Here is a 12,926-nt window from a genome sequence, read left to right as displayed (position 1 = left end):
CAACTGACAAGAATGCTCATCCATCATTGAATAAAGATTTGCTCAAACCCTTAGCTTGACTGCTTTTCCTCTGGAAAGAGAACTTTATTGTTGCTAAGTTTTGCTTAATTAGCTGCAGCCAGGATCTGACATTCTGAAAAGTTATCCTTATTCCTAAAATTCTTTTACTATGTCCTGCAGACTGCTGAGGCTGCATAAGATCAATGCTTCATGAATTACACTGTCTTGTTTCTGAAGCGTTCTAGAGGCAGCTACTTATACACTACAAACTGGATTCCTTTTCCACATCTAGAGCAGCTTTTGCAACGACCATTCTCCTTGAGCTGCAGGACCCTTATCCTTCTTCCTCCCACATTAGGTAAGGTTTTGTAATCCACCCATCAGCTACTGCAATAGTGAAAATGATGAACGTAGTACAGTTGCGGAAGTTGCATTTACCCATAATAGTAGATGTTCAAATTCTTCAGTGCTACAATAGCCGCATCTTCTATCTGCCCCTATTGTACATAGTTGCTGTGAGTTACAACTTTATTGTTGAGATAGTTTTTGGTTGTTTTGGTCAGTTTTTCTTTGGCTGCAGTACTTATTGGTTGTTTCAGAATTAGCTCCCCTTTTTCTGTTTTAGGGCAAGTCCTGAAGGTTTTTAGTCACTATATCTGCTTTTATACTTCCCTCCAAAAGGAAGGAAGGTTAGAAATTTAGGATGCTACCAGGTGCCGTATCTTTGGCAGGATATAACTCATTGGCTACTGCAACAGTGAAGAATTCAAACATCTACGGTTATGGGTAGGCACAGTTTACACATATGTACTTTAAACAGGATTCAGTGTTTGATCACTTAGAGTGATTGCTGCATTTGCCTTACATGTTGTCAAATGCTGTTTTCTCTTTAGAGAACCCCATGCAGTCTCTAAATGTGGATGCTTTATCTTAGGGTGGCTGGGTTGGCTATCTTGCAGCACCTGAAGATCAAGGATTTCTGAACTTCTTCCTAAATATAGTGCTAATTCTGTGCTGAAGACTAGAGTGGAGCTGTTAAGAATTTTTTTTATTTGACCTTAAGGAACAATATGGAAGGATATTACGTGAAGGATTTAATTTTTCGACTGGAGGTTTAACTTCTAAGTAGAAAAGGGCACTGATACTAACCACCTTTGCTGAGTTTCTGAGTGGACATCCATTAGCTATATTGTTCTTATAGGCTAAGACCTTAATGTGCTGTGTAACAGTAACTGGCAGACTTACCAAAAGAACCTCCTCATTCAACATAAGAGCAATCCCTTCCTGTACTCTAAACTTGCCGACGCCCCATAGTATAATAAACTCCACTGCGCAGATCATGCTTTTTCTGTGCTAGCCCCATATATGTAGGAACCCCTTCCACTAATGTAAACACTACTGAATTCTTCCAAAATTTTAGAATGCATTTTAAATAGTACCTTTTATATACATGAAATACAGATGCTTGTTGAGCACTAAAGGAAGCTAGAGCTTAGTCTCAGCCTGATTTCCTTTTCACATTTATTATAACAAATGAAGCTACTTGCCCAAAGAGTAAACAATGCAATTCTCAACTAGGGCACTTTTTTCCTGTACCTCTGGTCCTCCTCTTGAGTCTCCTTCTCTTGCAAATAGTCAGCTTCACTCTCTACCCTCTTTCTCACAGCCTTCTCATTCTATAAACTAATATCCAGTCAATTCCAGTCATTCATATTTTGTGAATTCTGGTTATATTGTAAACTCAAAATGTTCTTATTCCTGACAGTTTAAATGTTAAAACCATGTTATGTATAGGCTGTTCATTGGTATGCTTATCACTAAATTGAATCCTGTGACTACAGTTTGTTTAATATTAATGCATTATGCGCTTATTGTTAAATATTTATATGTGGTTACTGTCTTATCCGTTCATAGCCTTAGGATGAACCTAAAAAAGGAACACGAAGATCAGTGTTTTACCATGATTTACAAAGAAAAGTGTTTAAATAATACGTTGTTACTGCTCTTAGGGAACACCAAGTCTGCATCTCACATATAGAGAGGTATATCTGACACTTGGTTCAGGACTGCTTGAATATAAGAAAGCAACATTCCTGGCATATAATCAAAACATTTTTTAACAAAGTAGTTTATTCTGAAGTATCAAACAGAATAATCAGCATGCATTTTGCCAGTGGCATAGGCTTTTGACAGATGACATAGACATCCAGTTTATATTGCCTAGATTTTGGATGATCTGACTTGTAGGGAAGTTATGTTTAGATAGTGGTGCAATATGAGGAGGAAAATAGGGAGGAAAATGGCAGAAAGTGCTTTTTTTGTATTTGTTTTGGAAATGTATCATAGAGGGTTAAGGCTGTAATATGTTTACAGGTTTCATTCTGTTGTTCTGGGTTTGATTCCCTCACTCTTCAGTTGCAAATGATGTTAAGTTAAGCAAGACAGAACTACACAGAGTTTTGGGTCATCCTTGTAAGTAGACTCTTCTGTTTAGTGGACTTGTCTGGTTAAATAAATTATTGATGCCTCTTATGACACTCATACTAAATAATCTTTCTACAAAACATGCTTTCTTAATTTTCCTTGTAAATAGCCATTGAACAAGTCCCCTTTATTTACTGAAATAACTATAATGTTTGCCTCTGTAGTTCATGATAAGCTATAGGACTTTATCAGCAGCTTTAGGTTTTGACTATCTTAATACACCTGTTTGAAACTCATATTTGGATCATAAGAATTACAAGGTAATTAAGTCATGAGATCATTTATGCATTGAAGACACCCACCCTTGACATAGGGGAATGTGGGGTCTATATTATATGCTTGAAGAGACTTTTCTACGAACATGTAATCATCGACACCTAAAGAGCGAACGCTGTAAAGCGTGAATGGCCACGGCCATGAATTTTTTCACACAAACTTCAAAACCCTAATCAAGTGGGGGGCTTCTCCCACCACACCCCCTAACTAAATATACCAACTCCATGATCACTCTATGTTGGGGAAAAGGGCAATTTCTGATAACAGCCAACTAAATTTTTCCCGAGGAAAATATTTGTGGACGTGGACATTCACGCTTTAGAGCGTTTGCTCTTTTGGTGTCAATGATTATATGTTCAAAGAAAAGTCTCTTTGAGCATATAATATAGACCCGGGAATGTCATGGTCAAAAAGGTAAAAAAAAAAAACAAAAACGGAGCTCTCAGGCTTTGTCTGTGTCTGTGCTCACAATGACATACTAACAGGAGGCTATCTTCCTGTTGATGACTGTAGTATGTTTTTTAAAAACCATGGTAGTGGGAGGAAAAGTAGGAACTTAAGGTTGACCAGTGTGTTGTCAGCTGGTACCTATGGTGAAGCAATACATTCATACAAAAATATATTTATTTCACTGAGCTTTTGTTTTTAAATTAGTGAAATGCTACCATATGATGTGATGAGACACATCACAGTTCTTGTAAAAATTCTGCTGCTGAAGTGATGCTTGGTGGTGTTCTCTGAACATGTTGACTAACATGCTTTTGAAAATGTAGTGTTCTGGTATGCATCCTTTTGTAAATTTGCAGTGGATGGGTTGACAGATTGTTATATTGAAAGAATCTGAGGTGGAGTGACAGACAGGAATATATGCAGCATACTTATATCTCTTTTCAGGTTTATTTAATTCCTCAACATTTTCTTCCTGGCAGGTCTGTTGCTGGAAGACAATCCTTCTATCCGTGCCATATCGCTAGGACATGGTCATATCCTAGCAGGGACCAAGAATGGAGAGATACTGGAGCTAAATAAAAGTGGCCCAATCACTTTGCTGGTTCAGGTATGAGTATTCAGTAAAAGTGGGTTTTTGCTGCTTTCCTAGCCCACATAAATTATCTTTACTTTGTTAATAGAGCAACAGTAGATTTGTGAATACCTGTTAGTAGAACTTTACAAAAAGAAGCTGTGTCTTAGAACTGCAGGTGAGAAGCCTACTAATTCAACAGTGTTGGATTCTCACAGACATTGCTTTGCATTTGATGACTCGCCATTTTTTTCATATGATCCAACCTTATGCTGTCACGTCTGCTTCTTCCTCACTTCAGGAGTTCACTTCTCAGATGTTGTTGCTTAGTTTCTACCAGGTTGGAACTGAAGATCATCTGTGCTGTCAGTGACCAGCATTAAGGTTCAGGCCAGAGAGAAAAAGAAAACATCAGACTGCTAGTTTGGTGTCACTTTGAGTTCATTGCAGGTTGGTTTACCACGTGACTAGAAGACCATAAGTAAGCGGAGAAGGATGTGAAACCTTATGTGAAGAAAACGAAAACACTGTCATCTCTGTTATCTTGTCTGGCAGGAGATTTGCATATTCTCAGATTAACTTGTATTGCATGCCAGAATGTTTACTTGTGGAATGTAAATAAGTTTTAAAATGTTGAGTATTTCCCTGTTTACACAGAATGTTCAAAGAATCTGTTAGTGTTGGGATACATTTCTAATTTCACATGTTTGTGAGGGATATTCTAAAGTGCAAACTCTGGTCGAATCAGCTGAATAGTAGGTGATGTCATTAGAATGTTCCTGGCTGTTATGTGATTATTTGAACAGCTGATTGATGGAAATCTTTCAAACAGCTGACTGTTATTTTTAAAAATAAGACAATTGAGACTGTTAAGCCGTGCAGTTAGTCGAGTACTGAGCAGTATGTGAAGAGCAACTGTTTGTAAAGAATTGCGGTCAGTGGATGCCCATGAAAGAGACCTCACCAAAACCTGTAAGCCTGCTTTTGCCTTGCTGTTATGCTTTGGATTAGATCAGGGACAGTATTCTCTAGTTAGATTAGGAAAGTTTAGTTATTCAGATAGAGCTTTTCTAGAATGATGGACTTCTATCCTGCAGTTTAATTTTATATTTCGGGTGATTGAATTCTGGTGTTTATTGAAAGCTATGGTTTTACATTCTTGTAATCATTTTGCTTATTATTAAATGTTTTTCATTACTTTATATTGTGGCTGGAAATCAGTGCTTTTCTTTAGAGATTAGAGAGTGCTTATACCTGTGTAAAACTCCCCAGGTCCTCTTGAAGGCCTGGTTGCACTGGTCATACCTGTCATTTATTTTGATATTTAATTTTCATAATTGGATACCCCTTTAGAAGGGCATGAAGGGTCTATACTAGGTAATCAAAACTTTAGGTAATCGAATACCTAAATCTCAACACCTAAACAGCGAAAGCTGTAAACATCGTACAGCCACTTCTGCTATTTTTTTTGTAGGGAAAATATTTGCTTGGTATTATTTAGTTGGGGGTGGGGGGGCACAGTTGCCCCACTCGATTAGGGTTTGACATTTTTTTTTCTCCAGCCAAGCAAATTTTTTCCCTACGAAAAAATTCACGGAATTGGCCATTTGATGTTTACAGCTTTCACTGTTTAGGTGTCGAGCTTTAGGTATTTGATTACCTAAAGATTCGTCTATATAATATAGACCCAGGCATGAAGACACTCTGATTAGTGGCAGCATTACTGTATTATTTTGGGGAAGGGACACAGTTGGAAATCTGTGTCAGACTTTCCCAGAAGTGTTTGAGTGTGTGAGATTTAAATTTGCTTTGAATGTGAATGTATCAGAGGTCTTAAACTGGGAGACATTACTCTGAAGTGTATAATAAGAAAATGCATTTTGGGTGGACAGAGGTATATATTCCTAGGAAAACAGAGCATTATACTTCTCAACTGTACAGATTTTTGCAGAATGTCCAGATTTTTCCTAATATTGTTGATCTGTTCCTCATAAAAACTGTATTTTTTTGACAAATCTCTGGGATGATCTAAGGATTAAAGTCACTAAATAATGGCATGCATTTGAGTTTCATACTTCATACCCTTCAGAAAATGCATGCTAACAAATCTTGTTATATTAGCAACCTTATAAGTTTATAAGGGCAGTATTTAAAATGTGTCTTGTGCAAAGAGGTTGAGAGGTATGTAGAGCATGTTCTTGTTGTACTCTTAGGGGAAAATTGTGAAATATTATTCCTGTTTAAGTGACAGTCTCACACTGGTGTCAGTGGTGAAGATTGAAGCTCCTTAGTTACTGACCCAGGATAGTAAGTGACTTCACATTTTACTTTTTGGCAGTCCAGTGGGATATAGCCAGATGTCACCTTAATTGGTGTCATTCTGGTGGGATTTTAACTGGATGTTACAGTTATTGGTGCTAACTGTGTGGGATTTTTAAATGGATTCCAGTAGCCCTGTAGGTAGCTGTTATTAAGGTGTGTACTCTTGACAGCCTCAAAGTAAATATTCAGAATTTCAATCCACCACAGTTTTATTTTTTTTTTTTTTAGTTAGATAGTCAGGGATAGCAGATGAGGATGTCAGCAGAAGATTTTAGCAAGCTGACAAAGATCTAGTTGGCTAAGGAGTGTGAAGCCAGAGGATTGGTGCATGCCACCCTGACCAAGGAAGCAATGATTTCATCCTTGGTTGCAGCCACAGCTCAGACCAGCTGGTCGGAGGATATCCAGTTTGGTGTTGGTGATGTGCAGCCTGCCGAAATGGGACAGTCCACAATTTCTTCAGAGGACCTGAGAATCTGTCTGGAGTTAGAGAGACTGCACTTGTAGGCCAAACATCTAGAAACTGAGGAGAAACTGTGCCTGTAAGCCCAATAGGAGGCCGAGGAGCGAATGCCACGTCTAGAGGCTGAGGAGAAACAGCATCAATGTGAACTGAAGGCCAAACGTCTAGAGACTGAGGAGAAACTGTGCCTGGAGACCCAGTGTCTGGAGGCTGAAGAAAGAGAGAGAATTCAACGTTTGGAGGCTGAGGAGAAACATCATCAACATGAACTGGAGGTCAGATGTTTAGAAGCCAAGAAAATTTAGAGAGAGCACCGGCATGGAATGGAGCTTCAAACCCTTCAAGAGGGTCATGGAATTAACGGGGAATAGAATAACCAGACCCCAAAAGCTGTACAGGTCATTAAACTTTTTTCTCAGTAGAGGGATGGGGATGACTTTGATAGTTTTATTCATACCTTTGAGAAGGTATGTAGATAATATGATGTTGACTATGATCTCTGGGTTTTGCTCCTGACTCCCTTACTCCATGGTAAAGCTGTTCAGGCCATATCAAAATTCTTTGATGTAGATTGTTTGAATTATGTTAAAGTTCAGAACTGTATTCTAGAGTGTTTTAATCTAACACCTGAAGCTTACAGAAAAAAGTTTCGTGAACATAGACCCAAGACAGATGAAAATATACATGATTGTATTGCTGACTTAAGTACTTACTTTCACAGATGGTTGAGTGGGTATCAGGTCACCACTTCTGAGGGACTGGCAGACCTTTTGGTGAGGGAACAAGCCCTCACTACTTTGCCTGATGACATGAGAGTCTGGTTAGCAGACTTTGGGTGCAACTCTGCAGAGGAGCTTGGGAGAAAATGGGATCTCTACTTGGCAAACAGAACACAACTGCATAGGAAAGGGATACTCAGTGCTGTACATGGACATAAGGGAACCCATGAGGGGGCAGTCTAAACCACTCCAACAGAGTACACCAGTAATGGGATAAACTAGTAATCCAGGTGAACGGTTAGGGATTAGATGTTTCAAGTGTAACCAGAGGGGACACATAGCAGCCAAATGTCTATCAAGGCAAGGTGAGAAACAGAAGGTGAGGGAGCCAGTAAGTGTGGTTGACAAACTGCCAGAGGGAGCCAGTAAGTGTGGATGACAAACTGCCAGTGGTAAGTTGTTTAGAAACAACTGGGGTGCCAGAGTAACACCAAAATGTATATCCTATCTTAGTAGAGGGTAAGCAGGTAACTGCTAAGAGAGATACAGCTTCTGATATAACTATTGTTAGTCCTGCAGTGATTACAAAAGAGCAGTACTTTCTTGGGCAATCCACACCATTAAGAGAATTGGGAGGGACCCCATTCCAAATACCTTTAGCTAGGGTTCATCTTGACTGGAGGGTGGAAGAGGAAGCAAGCAAGTAGGTGTGTTTGAGAATATTCCTGCAGATGTCCTGATAGGCAATGGCTTTTATGTTGCAGTACCTTGTGTACATGCAGTGACATGCAGTCAAGCTTGATGAAAGGCATGTCAATCTGGTAGTTTGGAAGAGACCCAGAAAGATCTCATACCTGAAGCTGAGACTGGCATGGTGGCTGTTTCAGAGAAGGTGTTATTTGGTAGCAGTAAGTCTGAATTGAGCCACAGCTGCTTGTGGGTACTGATGTTACCTTGGGCATGGTGACTGCAGGGACGGCAGTGAGAGGTGATACTCAGAGTGACAGAGAGGCACAGCTGTCAGAAGTTATTAGGCTTTCTGTGGAAGGAGAGCTTATGTTTGAGAATATTCCTGCATATATCCTATAGGGAATGACTGTGATGATGCAGTGCCTTGTGGGCATGGAGTGACACATAGTCAGGCTGGGATACAGGCATTTAGGTCCAGTAGTCTGGGAGGGACCCAGAAAGCTCTCATACCTGAAGCTGGGACTGGTGTGGTGGCTGTTTCAGAGAAGGTGCTATCTGGTAGCAGTAAGTCTGAAAGTGAGCCACAGCTGCTGGGAGGTACTGATGTCCCCTTGAACACAGTGACTGCAAGGATGGAGGTGAGTGATAGTACTCAGAGTGACAGGTACAGCTGTTGGAAGATACTAGGCATCCTGCGGAAGGGGAGCTTGGGAGGGTCGCAAATTTACATTGAGATAGGCTCATCTTATGAAACCTACAGTACAGAGCTTGAGGGAAATAGATAAGGAAGCATCTAAGGTTCAAGGATGAGGGGAGTCTGTATATGGGGAACAAAGTTTGTTGGATAAAAAGTGGACTCCTAAGGGCTGGGATGGAAGGTGAGGTAGTGGGGCAGTTGATAGAGCCTAGAGCCTACTGTCTGCCACTTTTAGCTAAAGTTCCTAATATTCCTTTTGCAGGAGATATTGATGTAGAAAAGGTGGTAAGTGCTTTGCTAGGAATATTCATCAGAGTAGGTTTTCCATGGGAAGTACTGACTGACCAAGGTGCCAACCTCATGTCAGACCTGCTGACTTATTTGTGGAAGTGTTGTGGGGTGAAACATTTAAAGACCACCCCTACTATCCCCAGACTACGTTCAAAAGATATGCGTGAATAGGCATGCCTTCGTTGAAGGTTGGGTGTTCAACTGGCACCTCGGCACTATAAAAATCTACTGCCAATCATTAGCGGACCGGAGTTCTGCTGTGGCGACTCCTAACTGGGAAAAGCCGAAAGTAAAACAACAAGAAACTACTATCCCTAGACTAATGGTCTTGTGGAGAGGTTAAACTCTACATTGAACATTATCCTGTAGGCATTTGCAGACCAACATGTTAGGGAGATCTTTGGTAGATTAAATAGGGCAGGATTAACCATTAAACCCAGTAAGTGTCAAGTGGGTATGTCAGAGGTCACTTACGTAGGACACAGCGTTGGAAATGGTAAAATTAGGACAGAACCTGTCAAGGTGTAAGCTGTTCAAGAGTGGCCAGTTCCTGTTACTAAGAAACAAGTGAGAGCATTTCTAGGGGCAGCGGGATAGTATAGGAAATCTGTGCCCAATTACAGTAGCATAGCTGCACCCCTTACTGACCTAACTAGGAAGAATAAACCAGACAGGGAAGTGTGGACCACAGATTGTGAGCAGGCATTCCAAAAACTTAAAAAGATTTTGGGAGGACCCCCCTGTGTTAGCCAGCCCAGATTACAATAAATAATTTATTGTATAGGTAGATGCATCAAATTGTGGTGTGGGGACTGTGCTCAGCCAAGTTTCCTCAGAAGGAGAAAAATGATGCTGTGGGGTTAATAATGCTGATGCAATTGGATTGCCCAGGAGAGGAGTGGGATGATATTCCCAGATAGACCCAATTTTCTCAGGTGTCAGTTTTCAAGGGTCACTTGAAAATCGTGCTTGAGTCATAAGGGGGGGGGGGGTGTGAAGAAAATGAAAACACTGTCATCTGTGTTAACACGTCTGGCAGGAGATGTGTGCATATTCTCAGATTAACTTGTATTGCATGCCAATATGTCTAATTGTGAAATGTAAATACGTTTTAAAATGTTGAGTATTTCCCTGTTTATACATAATGTTCAAAGAATCTGTCAGTGTTTTGATACATTTCTAATTGCACTTTGTTGTGAGGGGCATTTTAAAGTACAAACTGTGGAGAATCAGCTGAATAGTAGATGATGTCACTAGAATGTTCCTGGTTGTTAGGTGATTATTTGAACAGCTGATTGACAGGAAAAAAAATTTTTCAAACAACTGACTGTTATTTTTTAAATAAGACAGTTGAGATTGTTAAGATGTGCAGTTAGTCAAATACTAAGCAGTTTATGAAGAGCAGCTGTTAATGAAGAGTTGCAGTCAGTGGACACCTATGTAATAGAACTCACCAAAAAATGTAAGCCTGCCTTTGCCTTGCTTTTATGCTTTAGGTTAGATCAGGGACAGTATTCTCTATTTGGATTAGGAAAGTTCTGTTATTCATATAGAGTTTTTCTAGAATGATGGACTTCTATCCTACAGTTTAATTTTAAATTTCTGGTAATTGAATTCTGGTGTTAATTGAAAGCTATTGATTTGTGTTCTTGTATTCATTTTACTTATTATTAATTGTTTTTTATTACTTTACATTGTGGCTAGAAATCAGTGCTTTTCTCTAGAGACTGGAGAGTGCTTATACATGTTTGATACCCCCCAGGACCTCTCGAAGGCCTAGCTGCTCTGGTCATGGCTATCATTTATTTTGATATTTAATTTTCATAATTGGGCACTCCTTTAGAAGGGCATGAAGACACTCTGATGGGTGGCAGCATTACCATATTATTTTGGGGAAGGGACACAGCTGGAATCTGTGACTGCCTTTCCCAGAAGTGTTTGGATGTGTGATATTTAAATTTATTTTGAGTGTGAGTGTATCAGAGGTTTTAAAGTGGAACACATTGCTCTGAAGTGTATAATAGGAAAATACAGTTGGGGTGTACAGAGGTATATAGTCCAGTCCCAGGAAAATAGAGCATGTTCCTATTGTGGTCTTGGGGGAAAATTGTGAAGCATTACTCCTGTTTAAGTGACAGTCTTACACTGGAGTCAGTAGTGAGGATTGAAGCTCCTTAATTACTGACCCAGGATAGTAAAGTACGTCACATTTTAATCGTTGTCAGTCGGTGGAATATAGCCAGATATCACATTAATTGGTGGCAGTCCAGTGGGATTTTTAACTGGACATAACTCCTTACTGGCATGTACTCACCTTCACAGTATGCTCTTGTGAGACAAACATGCAGTGTTGCTTTCGTCCTTTGAAATGGTTCTATACTCTAACCCCCCTCTCACAAGGAAAAAATACTGTCTATTCAGTTGATCCTTCAGTGAACTGGTTGAGTATCTGATAACCCAAAACCATGACCAAATGTGTGCCATTACTATCATGTGGAAATACAGCCACATTGCTCACAGGCTGGTCACGTATTGCATAACCCCCCAAAATGATACTGTATTCTACCAATCATGAATATAGTCATGGAAGCCTCACATGCCAGTGTACTTTAAAACTTTCTGTAGTGGTGCATTAATGTGCTCTTGTTTTGTTTCCTTCTTTCCACAGATTTCTGCTTCTAAGTGCAGTATGTTATATATTTATTAAATGGATATATTATGTAAAAATATATTACAAAAGTACAACTTCATATAAATAAGCTTATTGCAGTTTAAAACAGTGAAGCTGCAAAACAACCAAACCTCCTAGAAACAGCAAACAGGCAAGGAGTAACCACTGTAGAAGGTACCAATGTCACTATAAGGCACTCAATGTTGCAAAAAGATTCCAAAGGCAAACTGCACGATAAAAAACAAGAATTTATTAACGCCTCAATACATCCACGTTTTCGTCGCCCATGCGACTTCCTCAGATACAAATCAAATGAGCATACCCAGGTTTTATATACAATGATTAATAGAATAATTAAATAATTGAATAAATACCCATTTGATAATTTAATACTTTTAAAGCTGTAAACTGCCAAAGCATAGCATAAAATGTAAACGTGAGCTTAGTTTAAAAAAGTATGGTATCTATTTGGTATTCATAGAAAATAATTTTAGATACCATGAAATTGTTTAAAAACAATATTAACCACAATGTTCCAGGATGTCAATCCATCATAGAATCACATTGAATAAAAATAATAGATATAAATAAAAAATATATATAATAAGAACACTAAAGATATTTTAACATTGTTTACAAAAATACAAAAATACAATAACAACCCAATGCAGATTTTTAGTCCTTCCACAGTGTATGTGCAATATCTAAGATATATATAAATGAACTAATTCCCACATGCCCCCATATACCTAGTTACAGTTGTTCTGCTCTAAGTTTTAAATAGGGCATGATAGAAATAAGATCATTAAGACCCGGAGCCTTGTTTGAAGCTAACAAGATCTGCCAACATGTCTCTCTGTGTGATAACCTAGCTTCCCAATTTCCTCCCCTGATACATTTGGGGACTGATTCCAACACATAAAACATAAAAAAGGCAGATTGGCACACCACTGTGTGCCTGTAAAGGGCATTGGTGTTACATTGTTTTTGGATCTCATAATAATGTTCGTAAATGCGTCTCTTTAACTGTCTTTCGGTCTTGCCTACATAAAATGCTTGGCAAGACCGACAGACAGCCAAGTAAACTATACCTGTAGAGTTGCAATTGTGAAATCTCTGTGCATAAATCTTCCTGTTCCTACTTTCCAGGTATAGATTTTCCTGGTTAATAACATATTTACACTGCCTACAGTGTCCGCAATGAAAGGTATCCTTTCTAGGTTGGTTGGAAGTACTAACACTGGAATTGTGTTTTATTATTATTGCATTATTGCAGTTTAATTTCTCCAAGT

General features: G+C 39.1%; 1 protein-coding gene across 1 annotated transcript in view; it reads left to right on the top strand.

Annotated features, from left to right (window-relative positions):
• The window catches only part of LOC122803780 (echinoderm microtubule-associated protein-like 5), a 3,919,718-nt gene that overhangs the window by 2,411,464 nt on the left and 1,495,328 nt on the right, over positions 1–12,926 (top strand). The window contains exon 20 of the mRNA XM_044073467.1: positions 3,690–3,817. Within this exon, the coding sequence (XP_043929402.1) occupies positions 3,690–3,817 (128 nt within the window). The remainder of the gene's footprint in view (positions 1–3,689; positions 3,818–12,926) is intronic.

Source organism: Protopterus annectens, chromosome 6.part0 (genome assembly GCF_019279795.1).
Source record: "Protopterus annectens isolate FY-2018-M chromosome 6.part0, PAN1.0, whole genome shotgun sequence".
Classification (NCBI taxonomy): Eukaryota; Metazoa; Chordata; order Ceratodontiformes; family Protopteridae; genus Protopterus; species Protopterus annectens.
This window is presented reverse-complemented; position numbering and strand designations above follow the sequence as displayed.